Source organism: Lutjanus erythropterus, chromosome 10 (genome assembly GCF_056507025.1).
Source record: "Lutjanus erythropterus isolate fLutEry1 chromosome 10, fLutEry1.hap2, whole genome shotgun sequence".
NCBI lineage: Eukaryota > Metazoa > Chordata > Actinopteri > Lutjaniformes > Lutjanidae > Lutjanus > Lutjanus erythropterus.
This window is the reverse complement of record NC_139326.1, coordinates 31,685,821-31,710,274: the sequence shown is the minus strand read 5'-3', so window position 1 is coordinate 31,710,274 and position 24,454 is coordinate 31,685,821. Positions and strand designations below refer to the sequence as shown.

General features: G+C 39.4%; 1 protein-coding gene across 1 annotated transcript in view; it reads right to left on the bottom strand.

The window, feature by feature from the left end:
- Positions 1 to 1,105: 1,105 nt before the first annotated feature.
- The window catches only part of htr7c (5-hydroxytryptamine (serotonin) receptor 7c), a 39,342-nt gene continuing 15,993 nt past the window's right edge, over positions 1,106 to 24,454 (bottom strand). Inside the window, exon 2 of the mRNA XM_084729613.1 lies at positions 1,106 to 3,281. Within this exon, the coding sequence (XP_084585739.1) occupies positions 2,543 to 3,281 (739 nt within the window). The 3' untranslated portion in view covers positions 1,106 to 2,542. The remainder of the gene's footprint in view (positions 3,282 to 24,454) is intronic.

Sequence of the window (24,454 nt, the reverse complement as noted above, 5' to 3'; positions counted from 1 at the left end):
CTCTTATTTTCCATGAGCTGAAGTATAAACTCTAAGTCTTCGTTTATGCACACAAAAGGTATATTTCTCTTCTTTCATACAGAGATGCTGAGTAAACAGCATGATTATTGCACAGGTTTTGCCTTGGACTAGTCACAATAAAAGCCCACTCTAAAATGTGAAGTTTTATCTTAACAGAAGACATATACTGGGCACTAAACTTTTTCACATAGCCCTAATTATATCAGATTTCTTTTCCAAGGAGGCCAAAGTCATGACACGCTGTACTCTGCCTCTGACTGACTTACTCTTATATACACACTCTAACCCTCACTATGGCTGATCCCTGAAAGTTAAAGATTTGAATCACCAGTCAGAAATTCCTTGTGTCAGCATGGCGGGAGAGATCATGAATCAAGTGGTTGGTAAACAAGTTTTAGCTGCTGTTTTTTAGCTGGGTCTTTGTTCACAGAGCAATGCAACAGCATGGCAGACTATAAACTTTACAAATTGAGTCTCTCACTCACCACAAACGGCAAAACTAACTATGATGGAAGCAGAGAAGAGTGATAGAAACAGAGCACGACTGACACACTGTCAGCCACTTCACCCCAGCGCACCATGGAGCGTACAGGGCAGGTGACGATTGCTTGTTTGCTTGTGCTTGTTTTTGCCAGCGACAGTCTCAAGATTTTTGTTTAAATCTATATTTAAGTGTCTGAGAACATTGTGGGAAAGATCATTTCAGTGAGAGAGCTAAAAAAATTCTCACCAAACTAACCAGACTCTCTTTGTAAAACTGTAACATCATCATCGCCAGCTTCTTTCAAACTTGACAGAAACCAAATCAGACTAACCTAAAAATATTTTGGCTTGTCTATCCACAGTTGATAAAGACAGGCATTCAAACGTGAGTCACACAGATGGATTATTTTGGGATAATGCTTACTAAGACAGATTAAAGCTACTTTGTGATAAAAATATGAGAGAAACACACATATTGTGTGCATAGAAAAAGTACTAGATATTTTACCTCAACTCAGGAAAATTGGGAGCGAAAACAAAAGTGCGGTGTTTTCATTTTTGCTGAGTGTGTATCATCTGAGGTTACCAACGTAGGCCATGGTGACATTTTAAACAAGTGTTTCTTTATTTACAAAGTGATGAAATGCTTTGCCACTTCTCCAGCTTCTTTCTGAAGATAATGACAAAGCGGTCAGACAGAGCAATTACAGAGCAGTTGTAGACAGATTGATCCTACACAATAGAAAATAGCAGTTAATTACAAAATGATGCAAGACAGCGGTACATCTGTTCAGACTAAATGTACAGTATTCTCAAAAATCGAGGTAGAAAAAGCACACACTGCTCGACTGATGACTGATTTGACACAGGTTCATACAGGTCACCAAAGAGTTCAAACTGGAGTGTAGTCAGCAGAGAAGGGACCACATCCTGGTTTATGAGGGCAATAGAGACACTGTTGACAACCAGTGGAGCAAAAGAGTCTCAAGGACATGTAAATTCTTAAAGTGAAACCGCGGAGTTCAACAGGTCTAGGTAGCTGTATAAAACCACCAGGGTCGGCAGCCAAAATGTGGAATGAAACCAATGAAGGCAAAATAAGAGTGAAAAAAGTCCACAGTATCATGGTTTCTGACACATACAGTTCTTTTTTAATTCAAGTGTGTGATAATGTGTTTGAGTGAAACATGGAAAAACTTCAGCCAAACTGTCATTCACTATTCAGAATCTCTTATGATTAATGTATACAGTGGCATGTAAGACATATGTTTCATGCAGACAAACAAACTACTTCCACTTTCTTTTTATAGCAACAAACACCGGGATGTCATGAATGGGAAATGCTTTCCAACACCATTTTCCACCCACTTCCATTCCCTTGGCACCACCACAATTTAGACATTTGTGAAATATTTAAGGTGCTCCTTTTAAATTTAGTGAGAGGACCAAATTGAACGCTACGTCTGAAGTGATATAAATAATATTTAATCCTGGCACAAAGCACAATACACCTCCAAGTGTTCCACTTCATATTTGAAATTAATCTGGGATGTGCTCAAATGCACGTTGTGAAAATGTTTAGAAGACAATGTGCGATAAAACAAATGTTTTTCCTCATCAAACATCAATTTTGTTAATATACAGAAATCTGTTTCCGTTCCGTTCCCTTTGAAAGCCCTGGGATGATTGATTGTGTTTACATGTCATTTCCTTTGTCACTACATTATCCTACCATAAATCCGCTGCCAGGACAGAATTGTGGCATATGCACAAAAGCAGTGTCGACTTTAATAGCCCATCAAACACGCTCTATGATTTTCTTTCCTAAAATAGAGTGACTGAGTCACACACACACTGAAGTGAACGTGCTGTCTCTCTGCCTTTGCGAGGGGCTATAGAGCCACCAACAGTGACTCTCATTCTGTCAGTCTTTGTCTTATCTACAGGCCGGCTGTGTACATGTCGCCCTGCACTGAGTGTACAAGCACAGGCCACCATACCCCACTTTCTGAGAGTCAGTACGAGCTGCTCAAGTGCCCTAAACCTTAAGAGCTTCGTGCACGCCCACAGCAGACAGTCGACGGTTGATGTTGCGATAACGACAGCGGAGAAGGTCACGATAAGTGGATCGCAGGTCTCTGTTGAAGAAGGCGTAGATGAAGGGGTTCATTAGGGAGTTGGCGTAGCCTAACCAGAGCAGTGTGCGCTCAAGCCAGATGGGCACACAGCTACACTCCACTCCGCAGATAAAGGGCCTGGCGGTGGACAGGATGAAGAATGGCAGCCAGCACACGGCAAACACCCCCACGATCACCCCCAGTGTTGTCGCTGCTTTCTGCTCCCGCTTGAAGATGGAGATGTTCCTGCGTTCACGGTTCAGCAGGCGGGACAAGGCGGCGCACTCCTCCGCCACACCGGGCGGCTTCAGGCCCTGCATTCGCAGCGCCTCATTAGCCACTGTTTCAAGGCGCTCTCTGCGCGAAAGGTCGGTGAAGCGGTGCTTGGCGCCGCTCTTACGAGCTGCCCTGAAGATCTTATAGTACATGACCAGCATGACCAGCATAGGGATGTAGAAGGCTACAGCTGTGGAATAGATGGTGTAGCCAAAGTCTTGGCTAATGAGGCACACACCGGCTGTGTGGACGTTTTTGGCCCAGCCACAGAAAGGTGGCAGAGTGATGGAAGCTGACACCAGCCACACTCCCAGGATCATCTTTGCCATCAGCTGACCATTCTGCCGGGCTGGGTAGGTGAGGGGTCGTGTGATCCCCAGGTATCTGTGGAGAAAGGAGACAAAGGCGTATCAGTACTTGTATTTTCACAAAAGGACAAAGAAACTCAACTAACTTGCTGAAAAAATATGTAGTTGGCTGCTTCAGAGGTGCAGAAAGACTAACGTTACCATTAACATGTATTTGATCAGGCAAATCTTACTAGAACCAATATGGTGGCAATGCTGATCGATCCCAGCAACAGGCTGAAGCAGTGAACCTAACTACACTTGGTATACTGTCACATGTTCAAGCTAGGGCTGCTAAGAAATGTAGTTTTGAGAGGATAACAGAGGGCTTTCTACAGTGCTAACTTTCAGGCAGCTTTTCAACATAGGACTAGGGTTGGGTATCGTTTGGATTTCTGTTCTGATTCTCATCCACCAACCCATCCATCCATCTTCAACCATTTATCCAAAGGTCAAGTGGCGGAGGTAACAGTCCCAGCAGGGGACCCAAGACGCCTCTTTCCCTGGCTATATTAGCCAGCTCTGACTGGGGAATCCCGAGGCATTCCCAGGCAAGAGTAGAGATGTAATCCCTCCACCAAGTCCATGGTCTGCCCCGTGGCCTCCTCCCAGCTGGACGGGCCAGGCCTCACCTCCCTAGGGAGGTGATCTAGGCACGTCTGTGTTCTGATTCTACTTATTGATTTCAGTTCTTAATAACTCTCATTTACGATTCTTTGAGTATCCTGCATTCTTCACAACATTACTGGATTAACGTTACCAGGTGAAACACTGAGCTAAACTAACTTTAGCTATATAAACTTAATGACTGTGGTCTCTTCTCTGATTGTTGGGGTTTACTTAAGCTACTTTTTGCATTCTACAACATAGCATTTGCTAAATTGAGGTGATTGTTACAGAACTCACAGCTTTGCAATTAAGCTGTTAGTCAGTCAGCTTAGAACTGGCTGAGTAGGCAGACTGAGAATAATGATGAAATGCATTAGGAGGTCACAGTCAATACATGGTGGTTTTTTGCAGTACACGGTTTAACTTAAAATTAGCATGAGGGAAATTTGCATAAAAAACAAGAAAGGAGTAGAAAGTAAAAGAAGAAGAAAGTAAAATGTCTTAATGATTTCTTTGAGATCCTCATTTTGGAATGGATTTGGCAGTGGTTCACAATACCCAACCCTACACAAGACAAACGGCAGTAGATGTTACTTTTTAAAACCCTTTAATACTTGTCCAGTGAAGTAGCTTCACCATGTCAAAAACAACATTTAACTTGTCTTCACTGAGATGAAACAGCAGTGAAATTATCAAAAACAAGTCTACACATTTCAAACACAGACATTTAAATGTGAGGTCATACGTTCTGTCATTGCCTGCAGGCCCTTTAGCTGCTGTTCTTTGGCTTTGGAGGAGATTAGCAGGTAGAGAGCTATCAATCAAACGCCCAGCTCTGTGGTTTCAAATAGCAGCTGGAGGTGTCAAAAAAATAGAGATAAAGTGAGGTGTGAAAGGCTTGCATTTGTACAAAACTGGGAAAATAGCCACTATTCACACAAAATGATAAATCTGTGTATACATCTCAGCATGTTTTGGCTGTATGCCCACAGCCTTCATCACTTCATCAGCGTCATGTGCGTCATTGATGAAAGCTGCATACTTGACACCCCCAGTTGTTGTTTTTTTCTGGTTTCCACTCTATTGTTAATCAAGATAAAAAGCTTTAAGGAGCACTGGCCAATTCACCTCATTGTCCACCAGTGATGCTATCAGCACTGCGGACATCAAATTCAGCTAAGTCAGCCTTGTTGGGATTCTTTACTTAATCAACAGCTTTGAGCTTATACAAGTCTGATCTGATCTGAAAGTGTTGCTTTATCTTTTCACATTGGCCTTAATGTTTGTAAGTCATGGTTTTGTGCTTGTTATGAATGCCATGGGACTGTGTAGAATCTGTACTTAAAGGAATAGTTTGAGTTATTTGATGTGGGGTACTTATCAATAGCCAATTAGCTATAGTAGATGACCATGCAGAGAGGAGAGAATGATCCACTGTGGACAGGGTCAGCAACAAAAAATCAATATCAGTTTAAGTGTACGCCATATTTAAAATATTTTCATGCCTTTACTTTTCAATCAAATAACCCTTTTTGATAAGAAATTGCCATTATATAAGCTAAACATCATTCTTTCCAAACCAAACAAATTCCATAGGCAAGTAGTTGCAGGACTAACACTGCCTTGGTCTGTTAGTTCTTTTGCATTGATGTCTGACTTTGTTGAATCTGAACTATCCTTTAAAACACTGAACTCACATGGTAACACAAACAAACTAGCAGATCAAGGCAGCGGTAGACCAGCAATTCCCACGTTCTCCCAGGTACGATCATAATTTCACCTATAGAGTTTCTTTGGTTTGGAGAGAGAGATATTTGGCTTATATCACAGAGTTTTACTGCCAGAAAAGGCTGTCTGATCACAAAGTAAAGCAGTGAAAATGCTCTTAACATGTTAGACTGATATGGATTGGATAAGTACGTCATAAAACCCACTTCGAATAATCCAAACTATTCCTTTATTATTCTGTTGAATTCAGATTGAAGACAGGCATTAATTAAACAACTTGTCGAACATGCTTAATGCCAAGTGACTCTGAAATCCATCCCAGCGTTTTTAAAAATTTTGCTAAAACTTTTCTGGAACACAGTGCAGCAACAAAAGGTCATTTGGAAATCCAAAGTACAGTAGTACTAATCCAAGTTTTTAGATCACCACAAGCTAACTGGCTTTAAAAAACAGGCGAACTGTAGTCCAGCATCTCTGCTGCACACTGTAGCTTGTTAACAACTGATAACACACACTCCAAGTGCTATTGATCTAGATCAGAATCACTTGAAAAGAACAATGAGACTGCAACTGCACTGCAGCTGAAAGCACTCCACTATGCCACACACAGATCTGCCACAGATCTGATGTTTTTAATCAGCTTTAAAAAGCTACATGGAGTCACCACCTGTGCAAATGGAAGGGCACCTGAGCATTGCAACTTACATGCAACTCCTGTCAGAAATCGTCAGTGTCGCCATGACAGCAAGAGAAATGTCCGTCATTCATCTGAGACAGGTGTCATTATTTTGTCGCCTGTGGCGGCTCTTGTGGACGGTTGGTGGCACAGGCAGCCATGAGCGACAAGAGTGGAAAGAAAGCTTCATTTCAGTCGGAAATAAACTCACAATGTTTTGTTGCTTTGCTCTAAGTTAAATTTGGAATTGCATATACGTGAATTTCCACAAATCACAAATCAGAAGTCTAGACAGTAACTTCCCATTTACACTCAAGTGTGACACACTATTACAAAGTCCTCCTTTAAGATCCCTCAGCTCAGGTTACTTGAGCTCTCTGGATATTATGTAACAACTACTATTTATTCAACTACCAATCCCTCCGACCACTGCTCTGCCTAGCTTTACAACAATCACTTAAAATGTACTTAAGCATGACGGGGGATTGCACACATCCAGGCGAGCGATGTCAAACAGATACAAGATAGATCTTGAGATGGGTACACTCAATGCTGTGGGAATTCGCAATACATAATGGAAGCCCAGTAATGGAACACTTCCCTCTGAATGCATTATTCAGTAATGAGAAAGGTGGTTGTGGTGTTTATTTGTGGGGATGTTTGTGTGTCTGGTGGGGGATGGAGGGCAGGTCTTCTATGACTCATCTTTGGCCCATTAGAGGGCAGAGCTGTTTTGAGACGATTCAAAATCCTCTCACCATCCTTGCGAAGACAAACAACTGCCAGGTTGGATAAGATAGCACGCATTTTAACACTTCATTACACAGCTCCCTGCATGGATTTTAGCAGCAGGATGAGCTGATGCAAACATCTGTGGGACCTCCGGTTGGTGTTATCTGGTGCGTTTTGACATAAAGGGATTAAACTTCACTGACCCCTCTGAGCCAGTAACAGGATACAGCATACATGGAAATTATATAATAAGGGGTACTGCAAAATGTGACGCAGACAGCCAATAATGACAGCAAAACATACCAAGGCATGAAAATATGCACAATATGTGCCCTAATAATGCAATGCAAAGGCAATGTTCAAGGTAAATTGTAGAGGAATTTTGTGGGGTGTGGCCCCCTGTCAATAACAGCATGCAGTGCACTCTCTAGCAACCGAGGGTTACATGGCTGTCTCTTCTCAACTCTCTGTCTGTGCAAAAAGTTGCTAGCAAGCATTGGTTTCAATGGCATTCATTTTGAGTTGCATCTCTGGTAATACTCACTCTGCTTTGAGCTCTGTTCTCTACTAACTCCTGAACAAAATATGTTGAATTTTTTGCTGGATAATACTTCATTCTTTTCACAAGCTAGTTGCTAAGTGTCTGTCTGCTGTTTGATGCCAGAGTGAATCAAAATGATAAAGTTAAGTGGTTGAGCTCCATATGTGTAAGAAAACCACAGTGGCCACAAAACTCATGCAAAACGCAAAAGGCAAAATACAAAAGGCACTATCTAGACCCAGTGAACCGCTCTAAGGTCATTAGCTCAAGAGACCAACAAAGTTTTTTGTGCCAGGCTGTAACCACTTACAGCCTGTAAAGTTGGACATTTTAATATGGGAGTCCATGGAGATGGAGGAACTGCAGATTTCAACACTTCCACATTCGCTTCATTTTTTCAGCCCCAGAGGTTGCAGCTTATTAAGAATATTATATTCCATTTTTGCTATATTATGCCAATAGATCCCCCTAAATCTTACATACTGAACCTTTACAGATACCAATACAAGGAGCTTAAACTTATACAAAGCTCGGTAGATCTGTGAGGGGCTGCAAAATCAAGTTACAATTCTCTGTGGATTCAGTCCTATAAGCAATACCTCTCACATTGCATGCAGTCATTTAATCATTTGATAATGTAAAAATATTTATCATGGCAGCTGTGAGGAACAATATTTTTCAGGGTGGTATGTGCAATATGCAATGAATTAGAGTCAAATGCAAAAATATGTAATACATATAGTGTATTAATCAAAATGCATAACATATTTAAAACCACATGGGATTCCTCACACCACAGGGGAAGCACATAATCATGCTAAGTACCAGAGGCAACGGATTATAATAACCTCCCAGAAAACACCATGCGCTAAACAGTAACACTGACGCACACAGGGGAGTTTAGAGGTTTTTTTTTCATATGTCTGGAGGATTTGGGACATATCCACAGCCGCAGCAGCCCTCAGGGATTACCCTGCCACAGACAAACAGTGTGCCCGAACTAATGGAGAATTCCATGACTTCTGCAAGGCTACCAGCTAAGGCATGGTAAAATGAACTATTTTCTGCACTGAAACACTGAAACCTGACCTGGTGAGCAACAGTCTTCAGTCATCTCCAGGAGCACCTCTCAAACCTTTTATGTCTAAGAGGGGATACACAGTGAAATATTTACCAAGCTGCAGTTGCTTTTGGGCGGAGGAGAGGTAAATATAGAACAGTGTCTCCTAAAAAGAAAGAAGTCTGTCAAATTACTTTATTTCAGAAATGTTTCCACTGGAGAATCCTCACTCATTCATCTCACTGAGGCATTTAAAATTCCTATGTCATGCTGCTCGAGGGCAATCCAAATTGAGCCTGTGAAAAAGTGAAGTGTTGCCCATTTCAGGGAGAATATCTTTTTTTGCCTCAGAGTGAGTGAAGTGGGCACAGAGATGCAGACGTCGCCTGAAATCAGAGCATTTTTGTTGAAGAACATCTCTTCAAGAACTGAGATGTGCAGCCTGCCTGCTTTTTCTCCAGTCAGTGCTGTGCATTTACCACTTTCATGCTTGGTTTGCTTTACATAAAGTGAATGAGATTGCTGAAAAGGGGGAGGATGTGAAAACACCCAATCCATTGTTCACACTGTGCTGAGTATAAACTCTTGCTGTCAGAGGAAAATCAGATATCTGCAAAATTTGAGAGAAGGGCTTGTTGTCTTAATGCTTTCCTTGGTGTATGGTGTACTGATAACACAACCCCAATTCCAAAAAATCTGGCACATTATTTAAAGGTAAATAAAAACGGAATGCAATGGTTGCAAATTCTTTTTGACCTTTTCCCAATTGAGTATAGCACAAAGACAAGATACTTAATTTTCAAACTGATAAAGTTTATTGTTTTTGTGGAATTATACACTTATTCTGAATTTGATACCCGCAACACATTCCAAAAAAAGTTTTGGCTGCAACAAAAGAATGGGAAAGTTGTGGAAAACTCAAAAAACATCTGTTTGGAACATTCCATAAGTGAACACGTCAACTGGCAACAGAGTGAAAGTATCATGATTGGGTATTAAAGTGGCATCCTCACAAGGCTCAGTCATTCACAAGCAATGATGGCGTGAGGTTCACCGCTTTGTGGACTGCGTGGGCAAATAGTCCAACAGTTTAAGAACAATCTTCTTAACACACTGTTTTAAGGAATTTAGGGATTTCGCCATCTACAACCCATAAAAGATTCAGAGAATCCAGAGAAATCTCTGCACACAAGTGGCAAGGCAGAAACCCAACACTGAATGCCTATGATCTTTAATCCCTCACGCAGTCTTGCATTAAACACTGCATTAAAAATCTACATGACTGTATAAAGGATTTGGGCTTTGGAACACTATGGAAAACCATTGTCAGTAAACAGTTTGTCGCTGCATCTACAAATGTAAGCTAAGTTGTAGTTGTAAAAGCCATATATCAACAACATCTGGACACACTGCCAGGAATCTTGGACATTGTATCCTCTAAAGAGAACTGTAGAAGAAGAAGAGGAAGAAGAAACTTATTTGTACAGCACCTTTCACACACATCAGTCACAAAGTGCTTTACAAGAAGTGAATCAATAGAACAGAAGATAAAGTGACCACTGCAGGTACATGTTGAAAATGCACAAAGACTGACGCAAATGCATAATGAACAAGACACTTCAAAACTCAGCATCTGTCATAGTATGGGCATGTTATTGCCCATGGCATCATGGGTAACTGCCACATCTGTGAAGGTATTGCCATGCTGAAAGGTATATACAGCTTTGGAGCAACATATGCTGCCATCCAAATTATGTCTTTTTCAGAGACGTCCCTGCTTATTTCAGAAGACAATGCCAAGACACATTCTGCAACAACATTCTGGTAAAACAGCGAGCCTTCATAGTAAAAGAGTTAAGGAACTAGACTGGCTAACCCGCAGTCCAGACGTGTCTCTAACTGAAAATGTGTGGCGCATTATGAAGTGCAAAATACAACAACAAAGACCCTGGACTGTTGAGCACCTGAACTCATTAATCAAGTAAGAATTGGAAAGAATTTTACTTTTAAAACTTCAACAATTAGTGTCCTCAATTATCAAATGTTTGCTAAGTGTTGTTAAAAGAAAAGGTGATGTATCACAGTGGCAAACCCAGTCCCAACTTTTTTGGAACATGTTGCAGGCACTGAATCATTGCGTTCTGTTTTTAATTACATTTTACACAATGTCCCAACTTTTTTGGAAACTGCAGTTGTAGGTTTTAGCAGATGGATGTACCCTTAACCAATTAGGTTTGGCTTTAGGCAAAAAAAATAAATCAAAACAAAAATGAAACTGTTTATTTCAACAAAAGTATCATCATAGAACATTTGCTCTGAGATGCCAGAGACTGAAAAGCACCAAATCTGTCTCGAGAGTGTTCTGGGGTTTCTCTGACATCAGACAAGAACCTCATACCTTAAGGAATGTTTCAGCTCCCCTGTTCTATTTGAGGAACATCCGTGAGACAGAAATTAAGCTGTTTCTCTCATAGAGCTCACTGCACAACATAAGCGGAGCTGTAATTTCCTCCTCAATGAAGAAGCAAAGTGGTAATTCATACTTAACACTGAATTCAACTCATTTTCTGTTTAGTTCAAATGAACCTGCACCTGATATAATCTCACATTACAAAAAAAAAGAAAATCAAAAAACCAATGATGTAGTTTAATGTGACAACTATTGTTTTCACTTTTAAACAACCACCATTGCTGATGAAAATCTGACAGAAATCATGTTCATGTTATGTTTATTCATGTTCGCCAGCTTCCTTCCCCACTGTCTGATGTACCTGACATATTCTGTGTTTTCCAGTTAGTTATAGCTGTTGTAGTTATGAAATAGCTACAGTTAGCAGGAGATGCACCATTAACTTGAATTAATTATAGATTTCTCGTTTTTTGAATGTTGTTGGAAACATTTGGGGGAATGTAAGTGTAGAACTCAACAAGAAATATAACAGGTCTAGCATTTTTAACATTTTAATGCAGAAATTTTACATATTATAGCTTTAAGTCAGATTCTGTTTTGATTTCTGACTTTTGTTCAGGATAAGGTTAAGATGAATGAGTAAAACAGCAGCAGTACTTTATATATATATACTCATTTAGAGTCTTACATAAGCCAAACTGAGTCATCCCTGGACAGACACACTTCTTCCCTCAGACTTGTCTGTTACCTCTAGCCAAAGGACTGCCAGCTTAGGTCAGACTGGTGTCAAACAGTCTGTGAATAAGTGTTGGCACACTATATGTACCATATATATGGCACACTATATGTACTATATATATATATAAAATTCATTTTTTGTTTTGGTAGAATGCAAGCACTTAACCTAAGTATGCTATTTTTAGCCACACTGGCTGTGTGGCTCTAGGGATGGTAATGTCGGTCAGTCAGCAGCTCCAACACTTTAGTTCAGACTAAATATCTCAACAACTGCTGCACAGATTGCCATGAAACTCTGTGCAGAGATGCATGTCCTCAAGGGATATGCAGCATTTTGGTGAATGATTTTTCATCTAGCACCCCCAGTACATCAGAGCAGGAAGAACTATTACTATAGTTTTTAGCCAAATTGACATTCCCATCAGCCACAGCTGTATGGCAATTCCCAGTATTAGCATCCTAATACCCTAAACTACGATAGCAAACATGGTAAGCTTTTTTAAAAAAACACATCAACATGTTAGCAAAATCATTATGTGTATTTTAGCATGCTTGAATTAGCATTTAGCTCAAAGCACTACTATCATTGTGTTGACACTACTGGTGACAATGAGGCTTCAAGTCGTTTTCAACTGAAGACAGTGACGTAAAGCCAGAAACTGATGTCTGACAGTTGTTGCGTGTCAGGCAAGAGGTGTTACAAATCAAAGTTGAGGTTTTTTTTCACTTCCACTCCCACTTCTTGTCTCACCACAGTTTCTGTGCTGCGTAAACAATGGTTAGCTAGTTTCCAGTTTTATTTAACCCTGCTCATTTTTCTCACTGTGACATCATCATCAACAACAACAAACAGCTTGACGATCCAAGTTTGCTGAATCTACACAAAAGCCCTTGGCACTTTTACTGGTGACTTTGCGACAATGTAGCTTCACAAGTTTGGCCATTTTGTAGCTATGTTGCCAGTAAGGCTGGGTATCATTTAAAAAAAATTACAATCCCATTACCAATACCAGTATCTTTAAAGTGATACCAGTTCCAATGGACCACCTCATTCAGTACTTTTTTTTTCAAAGGTTATTCTTTATGAAGAATGCTTGCAATGACTGGCTGCAAGCAAAACCATATATATTTTTCTACTAGATTTGGGTACAAAAAGCATTAAATGGCATTAAAATTAAACTAGCTGGACCTTGTTATTACAATTGACACTTTAAAGGTATTGAGTACAGATACCCAGACCCTAAATAGTGTGAACATACAGTAAGAGTAGCCTCAGAGCTACTAGCAGCACCATGGATTGTCAGCCTTGTTATATAGCAGCTTTGTTGTCTTTCTTTATTTCCCATCACAATTGTTCTGAGTTAGTGTAAGATCAGATTTACAAAACTGTAAGATAAAGATCATTCTACTTCCCTTTCTTATCTTAAATGAAAGTGCTGTTAAACAAATTTCTGTCCAAGAGAAAATGAGAAAGTTACTCGACTTGCCAACAAACAAATCAATCAAATGCTCTTTTTGTCTGCAGCCTGGCAGAACTTACTGTACAGCTTCAGACTCAAAAACACAATACAAAAAGCAGAAAGCAATGATTCAAAGAGACAAACTGACACACATGAATTAATTCAATTCATGATGAAATTTATTCTTCTACATACTAGGTTGAATTGCAAGAGACTAGCTTGGGATGATCTCTAAAACATGAGGCATTTTGCTGGTTATTGTGTTGCTTTATAAGGACTTAATAGGGACACGTCTGATCCAAACATTATCTGTATTCCTTAGCATGATTTGGAATCTCTGGCCAGCTGTTGGCTCCCTAGATAATTCTGTTTTTTCACACATGCCACCCCTGAGTACCCTTTAAAAACTATCATGCTTTGCTTTATATTGTTAATTATGATGCATTAGTAGGCTTTTCTAAGTGGTGAGCTATTTACAGAATCATTGTGTATACTTGAAAGCTACACCTGGAAGCAACGCCTCCACTCCTCTGACTTTAAGCCCTGACGCCTTTACAATGTCTGTTTTACTTCCTCATAATTGCTGCAAAGCAGTAATGTGGATGTTTTATGGCCATCGCTGCACAGCACACCACCTGTCCCTATCGCTGGTTTACTGGCTCTCACAGCCATAGAGATGATGGGCAGCTATTAGTGCCACAGTGATGAATGAAGTCCTCTTCCAACAGTCAGAGCTGGGTGTCCTTGGACAACAAAGCAAATACCACACAGGCTCTACAGAATAGAGTAGACAATGGGGTAATAGGATGGAGGAGATGTCGCAATTAAAAACCTACACATACTACGCAACACTATATAGTCATTCAGTGAAACACCTGATGAGTAGGGTACATTAAAATCACAGACAGCAGTTAAATGATTCCTCCAGCTTTATGAACACATCAAACACAGCAAGGTGACTTAACTGTGGGTTATGCACTTAATGAACTAGTTCATTTAACATGTCATCCAATCATGTCCATGCCATGATAGTGATTGGCAATATAATCATTTAAATGGGATTATGAGTCTTATGTGGGAGACATTGGTAGTGTTGCACTTACTCTCCTCCACACACCAGCTAATCACGCTTGGACCAAGTGACACCTTTAATGCAGCATCATCCCGCATAAACTGAATGTTAAAACACATTGAAATGTTGAAATAGCACCTTACTCCCAACTGACAAAAAAAATGCAACCAGAGCCCATCTAATGCTAGATCTTTTGGGACTTTTGTGGATATAATATATACATAATATGGAATATATAAATAAACACACACTTTTGGCAATGATTCTTCAAAAGTGGTTCCCACTTCTGACAAAAATACATAACGGGAGCAGGATAGTTAAACTTTATTGTCCAAAATGACATCAGGGCACTGAAACAGTAAAGTTTGTCATGATTATAAATAACTATAAATAGAAAAACACAAACTGAGCAAAATATCTGTATCTGAATCAAGAAAAAGATATAATAAGATATAAATATACAAAGAATGCTGCCTATAAGTCAGATATTGGACAACATATACGCTGATACAGATAAAGGTCGATATGGCTCTGATACATCAAAATTGTGTCCATAACATCAGTTGACCAGTATATCCATTCAGCTCTAGAAGGAACATTGTGAAGTTTCATAAAATAGCAGAGCTAAACTCCTTTTTTTTTTTTTTTTTTTTTTTACAGAATTTGTGTATAAAGTGCTTTAAAGTGCCAACCACTGCATATAAGGTAGAATGGTGCATAAAACTAAAATGGATGGAAATGTCAGTGGTATTGATTGTTATGGCAACAGATTAGAAACCTGATGTCCAGTCAATATCAAATCATCATCAGTTTCACTTGTGTTGTGTGTAAATTTCCTTTGTGTTGTATTTTTTGCTGTATGTTTTCTAGCCTGTGAAATAGTCTTTTACGTGAAACTGCGTGTGCTGCCGTGCTACCAGGACTCCCTGGAAGATGAGATGTAGCATGTCGTTGGGACCTCCTTGCTGGATAAAGGATAGCAAAATTAAATAAATAAAATAAAATGGAACGTGTTCCTCCACCTCAGATTGGACTGTACAAATCCATTGATTAGGCTGCATGAATTTAACACTACACAATGAACAGCTCATCATGTTGTGAAATGCACTTATTTGGTTTCTTGTCAAGAATTAGATGAGATTTGATACCACGCATCATGTCCTTGTTCAAAGTAGGGTTGGGCGACTGGACAAATATATCGGAGTCCATTTTGTCTTTTTATGTATTTTTGCTAATTTAATGGTCTACACATGTACACCCGCTGCTCCACAATGGACTCATTCAGGGATACAGGATACAGCCGCTCTCTACGACACACGCACACACCCTAATTTCAGTTGCTGGGCAACCAGAAATTTTCATACATTGCCAAACCTGGCTCAAAGGTAACAAAAGTCACCAGCACCACTAAAGCTCACCGATCAACATGTTGTATTCGTAACTGTGATGGTCTGAAGGCTTGTAGTCATATTAACAGACTCCAGGAGGTTACTGTGCCAAGCAATATTTTGGCACGTAAAAAACAGCATGTTGTTTTTAATTTTCAATTAAGTGCTAGTTGACTTGTTGTTTCCAGTCTTTTTGCCAGCAGCTAGCAGTAGCTTCAAATTTAGCATGCAGAAATGAGAGTGTTGTTGATATTATCACCTAATTGCAAGAATAAAGCGAGTGTTCCAAGATGTTAAGCTATTTCTTTCAGTAAAACATCTTTTGGTTGAGGTTTGGTGTTGAATAGGGATGCACACAAGTTTCATATATCAAGCTGCTCCTCACCAACACCGCCTTTTGTTCACATCATTTGTGATCATCATATCTCTGAGGTCAGTGATGAACTTTCTGGCTCAACATTACATACCGTAGACTCTTGGCTGTTGTGCTCTACAGGATGGAAACACACCACAAACCACCCAACCTTCACTATGTTATCTGCTTTAAGTGACTGCCGCTGCTATTTTCTGTTGCTGTGACTGCTGACTGCTGTTTCTGGTTGCACAGCAGTCACACTGCAGCACTATAAACTGAAACACACCACTCATATGCTGCCTTTATCTATACTTTACTGCATTGCAAAGCTGACGACACTATGTACATTTCATTTTAGGTTTAAGACAAGAAAACACTAAAAAAAAATCCCACCACACACATTATTTAACATTTTCTCTTCTCTTTTCGGCTCACTCTTCGGGCTCGCTGTCCCAGCGGACTCTGATAACATCATCAGGCCCTGATCTTTCACTGGTGTTTCCACCTCTTCGTTCTGATAATGTCCACCTCAGAGAGCCTCTCCGCTCTTACAGTCCTCAGGATACTTGGAAAGCACTCACACACATCTCTTGATCGGTCAGTCTATCACACATGGAACAGCAGTGTTATGTGTGGCTCCATTGATTCCATTACTAGTTCTGAGTGTTTTTTCTTTCCTTCCCCAGCATGAGATGGATTTGTTATTGGCCGCGAAAGCTGTTTTGAATAAACTGAGTTGAACACAATCATCCAACTATCTTTTACATAATACACAGTGCACCATGACAAGAATGCAAGATTGTAAGATGTTTGGTTAAGGTTAAGCAACTAGATCTAGGAATAATGAGAACATAATGAACAAAAACTCTTTTACATTTTTTTTATCTCTGTATTTTTTATCTTCTATCCTCCATACTTCACAAATGCCACACCTTTGCTCAAAGCAGTATAAATATTTTTCCTTGCTTACTGAAATTCTCTCTTCTATACATACTATATATATTATTATATTATATATTACTATATATTATTATATCAGTTCACTTTTTATGTTTAAGTTTGCATGATACATTAAGTCTATAATGCTAACCCACTTGATTAGGATTAGATAAAGCTTGTGGTTTGGGTTAAAATAAGTATGTTACGTATGTCACACGACAGAGGTGTCGTAAGTCACATGACAGAAGTCATGCACATAATATAGCGTAGATAACTCAAGACTTTAAACAAATCAACCTTGAATTTTAATTTTAGTGGGACTTGAGCTCCAGTTTCCTTGATGAAAATCTTATGTTTGTTTGATCCATCCATCCACCCCAACCACCTCCTTACACAGACTGTCTCGCTCTTTATATTACATCACCTGACTTCCTTCCGAGAGGTCGCCACTTAACAATAAATATTACTTATTTATGCTCTGTGTTTAATATGCACACGTATATGGATGGGAATCATCTGCATTCATTTTGTCCAAATTTGTGAACATTTTCTGAAAGCAGTGAAACAATATGGACAATAGTTAAAGCAAGAGACCACAAAGAAGTTTTACAAATCCCACAGTATTAGAAATGACGCCTGTCATCAATACATTAGTGAAAAGTATTCTCTGTCCACGTCGCAATGTATTTAATAGGGTTGGGCCAATGGACGATGCCATCTCCCATCGCAATGGCTGACAGCTGTTGACCCTCGTAACATCATGATTTAAAAGCCCTCTGTATTTGAGATGGTGTGTCCCATCAGAGTTGTACTTTCTTTTTAAAGACAACTGAGTTAAGGACATGTGGTGCACAGATGAAAGCCTTTTTATACCCAGCAACAATATCATCTTCCATCGCAGTGTTTCATTGTGGACATCGTCATATGCAAATATGGTAGACGTCACCCAACCACAGTAATTAATGGCTACACAGACTGCTGATTTCTACCATGCTGCCTCCCCCTTTGCCTCTGTCTCAAGTGGTACATTATTTCTTCTTTGTCTTCATCTTTGTAAACTCTGAGCAGCACGCTGTAGTAAATATATTGCTTAACATTCCTGCCAATGTTAAGGACACATGGGTGTATACTGGCAGCGACAGCCATATCATTTAAAACAGATGCATTAAATTTTCTTACGTATAAATGAGCCTTTTGTTGCCTCCTTTCATGACATTGCAGAAGACCGGGTCATGATGTCTTACTGTTTCTTGGAATTAATATTCTAGAGCAGACGCAAATTGGTCGCAACCTTAATTTTCATGGCCTCACCTATAAATAACATTTATGTAAGCAAAATAATGAGGTTAACACAAAATTTACATATGCATAACAACAAAGAGGCTTTTTTTTTTGACCAGCCCTGTTAGGAAGCTCACCAGCCAACAATTTTTCAGCCATGCACCTCGTGTGTCTGGTGCGCATTGTTTCCTAAATCTGGGACAGAATGTTTTTTCAGAAGAGATGAGACAAGCTAAAATAAACAAGACGGTTTTATCTTATCACTCTACCTCGTCACACCATTTACTTGTACTTTATGAATGGATTTTTCCCTCCTTGTTATGCATTACGCTATTTTTTTCTCTCCCTGTCAATTCCTTAATGGACTTCCATTATGAAGGCACCTATGGTGACCAGATTTATAATAGCTACAAAGCCTTTATAGACCTCCCTTTCTAACCAGAAAAATAAATATGTATGTCCACACACATGCAGTGAGATATGCTTAAAAATAATCTTCAATTTGCCTGTAATATGGCATGTGAAGTGCTATTACTGCCCACCACAATGTACATTTACTGTTGTCAGCATCCCACTAACAGCCCAAAATCTGAAAACTCATTTTGTGAGATCCCAAAACGCCCTCTCAAATATTAATGAGCGTGCTAACTCGCGCTTCATTATTATACAATGACTGGAGTCTGTTAGTGCAAGGTGAATAAGTGCCAGCGAGTCCATCTTCCTCTCTTTTCCCTGTCATGATGATGTGGGAGAGCAAGTGTGAAGAGCCCCTCCATCTTTGTCACCTTCCCTTTGGTTCTGTCACCGAGTGCACTCGTGCTCTCAAAGGACACCTCCAGAACTAAATAAGCTTAGAGGAAGTCTCGGATGTGGGGGAGGAATCTAATTCTCCACTTCCTCCCGTTTTACTTCTGACCTTTTAGAAAAAAAAAAATTGTTGAACAGTTTTAGTTACCAAGGAGACCACAGGCAGCTCCTCTTTTCAGCCGACTCACTTTCTTCCACTCTGGCATCTCGCCAGCAGTTAGTATAGCTGAAGTAGCTGTGTGCGGCCCATTATATGGCATCATTTCACGGCTGGGCAAATGAAAAAGGACAGTGAGGAGGAGTTTTATCCAACTTGTTCCTGAGTCACTAGACACTACCATGTAACACAGAGGCGAATGTTGAGGACTGCTCTTTTTCCCACTTCGTATTCTTGTACTGACCTTTTATTTTTGGGACATGGAAATACCACAAAATGCAGCTTAAAGCTTAAAGAGGATGCTACGGATATCTGTATTACTCCTGAATTCTGAGAATTCATCTTGTGCAGAAAGAAAATATGAGTCACTGTGATGTACTGATTCTTTACAATTCAAGTTTGAAACATATTGTTAGTAGAGCATGAATCATATTTTCAGTTTCATGTCTGTCATATTCATTTTCAGATTATTTGAAGTGGGGTTGTATGAAGTGCTTATCCATAGTCAGTGTAGTATCCACAATAGCCCGCAGTCGATACACCCCCAGTTTGGAGAAGCGGACAAGTATTGTTGTAGGAAGCTAAGCAATATAGCTGACCCTGTCCACAGCAGTACATTGCTTAACTTCATACGACAGTACTCATGCTGCTTCTCCAAACTGAGGGTGGGCAGACCACCATTTACTGTAGGTAATACACTGACTCTGGACTCATGCAACACCACTTCAAATTTACATAACTATCCCTTTAAGAAGCAAAACACAACAGTAATCATGCAAAAAAAGCAGATCAAAATCCTCAAATCAAACCTGTGTAATTCATATATAGTATACAAAGTTCCACTATAATTAAATGCACAATTCAGCTGATCCTCTTTCATCCACTGAAACATTTTTAGTGTCATTATTCCCATAAATAGACTATAAAACTCTAATACTGATTGACATTCAAAGAATTCAGCCCAGTTAATGAAGCTTTTCCCATCAAAATAACAAGATAACAAATGCAATAATATAAAAGTTTGTTTTTGTATCAGCCAGAACCGAGTTTCATTGCAAAACACATCTTTTGAGCCTCTCTTTAAAAGGGAGATACAACATGACATTACAGGAAATGATAATACCATGATTGCCTCAAACTTCATACAGCAAAAACAGCATTCATCTGTCACTTTTCTACACTAATTTCTTTTCCTTATGCCTTGTTGTGCCATATGTAAAGATGTCTGAATTTCCTTGTTGTTGAAAGGTGCTATACGAATAAGCCTGCCTTACCTTGCCTAAGGCTTCTCTCTATAGATTTATTTATGTAGGGCAACAGTTGCATCGTTGTTTTTAAATAGCAGTTCATGTGTAACATCATAGAAAAACACATCTAACATCATCAAAGAAGCCGATATGTACACGTGCTCTCCTTCACCGGGATGATGTGCAAATGTAAATCATGTCAAAAAAAGAAAACTGCTCTTTGATTTTGCACAGAAATCTTCTTTTCTTTTGTTCTCTTTAGTATTCTCAACCTAAAGAGTACAACACAGGAGAATGGAGGACTTCGACAAGATTAATAGGATCCAAAGTACGCCTTTAATCTTCAGCCAGATGTTTTAACGAAAAATATGCAACCTATAAATCAATCAATTAAGTAGTACTCTATAAAGAAACATTTAGATAAAATAAATGAAAAATGTGCACAAAGGGAATACTGTATATTCAGCTATGTCAGATAAAATAATTCAAGCAAAAAGGATTGGTAGCAGCTTACATCAGCAGGGCTGATATGAACGCTTCTCAGGAGAAGAAAGTAAATTGAATATAATTTGATTTTGCACCACATGACAAGATCAGAACATAAAGATATGGAGATGGAATCTACGCTCCTGTCTGAGCTCATTGTGGAGAAGCCGGACAGAACCATGACTGATGACAGAAACATTCATTACAAGAGCATTTCTACTGCTGTTTATCTCGCCTACGAGCGGTGAGAGGGAGACGTTAATTCTAAGTTATTCAGCCTCTTTCTCCTGGCGAAGCACATTTAAAATGTACAGTAGCACATTTGTACATTTCCCAGATTCATCGTCACTCGGGCTAATTTGACAGATAGGCAAACAAAATACCATAAAAGGTGAGCAAACACAGCTGTGACAACATGGTAATAATACTGATAATACTGATCAGGTGAAATAAAGGCCACGGTTGTGTTGCCAGAGCAGAACACATAGTTATAGCAAAGAGGAAACGAAAGTGTGCAATTCATAACAGCTACTGTATATTTTGTGGATAAAATATCACTACCCTGGTCGCTTAAAATCACAAAATCATTCATGTGAGAGACTACAGCCAGATTTTGGGGAAATTATGCGACACTAAAATCATCCATCTGTGCCTACCAGATCATTGGCTCCACATTTACATTTACTAAAGTATGGTGAGCATCAAGCTTTATCAGCCGAGCTAAAGAAAAGTTCTCATGGTTCTTTTTAAGAGGTGTCTTGAACGCACACAAACCCACAGACAACTTTGCAGTGGCATACAGTAAATATAGTACACACACTGTTATCTCACTTGGCTTCCTCCCTTATATATCCTCGCATACACTCCCATATAATGCACCAACACTGACAAACTGTTCTGAGCTAGCAAGTTAATATGTTTTAGGCAGGCTAACTGTGTGGCTCCTGCAACCTACTCACTGAAAATTGGAAGTTGGCACCTGGGACACTAATGGTATGATCATAAACAAGCTAACAACTGCCAGTTACCTGTCCCAGATCCTGGTAATAAAAATTAGTTGATATATTACTATTGTGTGTAGTATTGAGATCTGAGTTTTGAATGATTTATTTTTATGAGTAGTGGTTAGCTTTCAGTAATTTCCATTTGCTCAGTAATGTTACAGCAGTCATGCTGCTGTGGATTAACAGCAGTGGCTGCGTCACTACAAATGGGGCATTTCAGCTTCTCTGTTCTCTTCTCCAACTTGCTGGGTCCATCAAAATTTGCCAGGGACAGCAAGACCTGGCTCTTAAAGTGAAAGAGAGGTGATACCTATGATTAATCAAGAGAATAAATACAACTCTCATGCCCCTTCTGCCTTAGTTTGTGGCCAGATTATGCACTGTTTAAATTGGAAAGTGGGCTTGCACTTGTGCCATGCATTGTAGACCATGTGCTATGGATCTAAGTGAAGCCCTGAGTCTTGCTGGGAGACTGACACCAGAATCACCCATGTGTGCAGACGAGATAATTAGCTGCACATACGCATTGAGTGATAATGAGCCTCAACATCAGAATTTAATTTGGACGTGAGACAATGAGAGGTTTGTAGAGTAGTGCTCGTAGTATAGCACAGCAATTCTTTGTAAGAGGTTACTCAGATGTACACCAAATTACACACATCTTTGAACTTGCATATTGAAACATAAAATATACAATCTCCTACTGTGTGCATCCTCAGACACAGACACACTCACCAAGCACCTACAGACTAATAATATATTTTAAAAGTCTTTCTACTTTGAATACTGTAAGCTTCCTACTCAACCGTACATTACTGTATGCCATGTGTTGTCACTGAGCCTTAAAGACAAAATATAGCAACAGTTGTATCATGTTGGTGTTTTCATCAGTTAATTTAGTTGAATGTTTAATGTTTTTTTCTGATGGTCAATTTACATTACATTCAAATGGCTCCAAGACGCTGCTGTAATTGACAAAAACTCTGTCATTACTGGGTCCATTAGTAGCTATTCTGGAGCTTCCTAATCAAGTGTAATGCAATCAAAAGCTCAACAACAGCTACTAATAGACTTTATGATAAGATTATTTCAATCAGCTGCTGTTTTGCTTTGGTCGAGGATCAAATGTCAATCTCAAACGTTAATACACTGGATTACATTTGATGTTGCTTGTGATTGAAATTTTCCTATTCCCAGTAAGTCACATATACACTCACAGGCATTTCAAAGCATGCAAGGTTGCCTGCAGCGTAGTGACCCACTTAGTGGTCAGTTCTGGGGTTGAGTGTCTTGCTCAAGGGCAGTTTTGCAGCAGTTGGTTGCCATAACTCAATTTTCTCTTTCACAGCTGGAATACAAACTCAGTCCACTGCCAGGGGTTAAATCACTAACTTCTCAACATCTAGCTGACCTGAATAAGAGGAAGAACCTCAGCCATAAAGTCACATGAACTTAATCCGATCAGCATTTCCATCATACAGTAGTCTTGGATTATAAATTTAGAATCCAACTACAATAGATGAATGTACAGCAGTGAATATATAATGACTGAGGTGTCAGAGAGAGAAATATGAGATAGCTGATTAATGTCTGTGGTTAAAGAGATTGCTTTTATACGCTGTTGCTTTTGGCAGCATAATACTATATACTCAAACAGAGAGTCAAACTGATAAATTGACTGTTCTGATTATTTGAAGTGGGGTTGTATGAGGTACTTGTCATTAGTCAGTGTGTTACCTCAAGTAGATGCCCCCCCCCCCCCAGGTTTGGAGGAGCAGAGAGGTGGACAGGGTCAACATCAAAAGGCATTTTAGCCACTTGGGAAAGATCCAACTAAAAACAATCAATATCAGTTTAAATATACGCTACATTGAGAATTTTTTTTTACCATTTACCATTTTACTTTGCCAACCAAACTTCTTAAGGACAATCAGTCATTTTACCTTGCAGAATACAGAATTTGCTCTCTTGATCTGTTACTTAGTTTGAGTTATTGTGTGACTTCACTAAATTTGAACTATCCTTTCAAAATGCTGAAGTCACACAATATCACAAACAAACTAACAGATTAAGGCAGGGGTAAATCAGAAACTCCCATGTACTGTGGGATAAAATGACTAATTTTGTCCACTGACTTTGGTTGTTTTGGTGAAAGCAATATTTGGCTTATATAACAGTGGTTTCCCATCATTAAAGGCTGTTTGACGGCAAAGTAAAGCTGTGAAAATATTTTATATTTAGCCTACATTTAAACTGATAAAATACCTTTTGTTGCTGACTGTGTCCACAGAAGTACAGTGCTTAATTTAGTGTGCTGACAGGCATGTACAGTAGGTAATACACTGACCATCGATACATATCTCAATCCCACTTCCAAAAATGTGAACTATGCATTTAATATAAATACACATGCCTACACAAAATGGGTCAAAAAAATTTAACTTGTAAGTAATTGTGTACAGGATCATTCATACTATAAGATTTCATGAACCGCATAAATGTGCATGGATGAGCCGAATA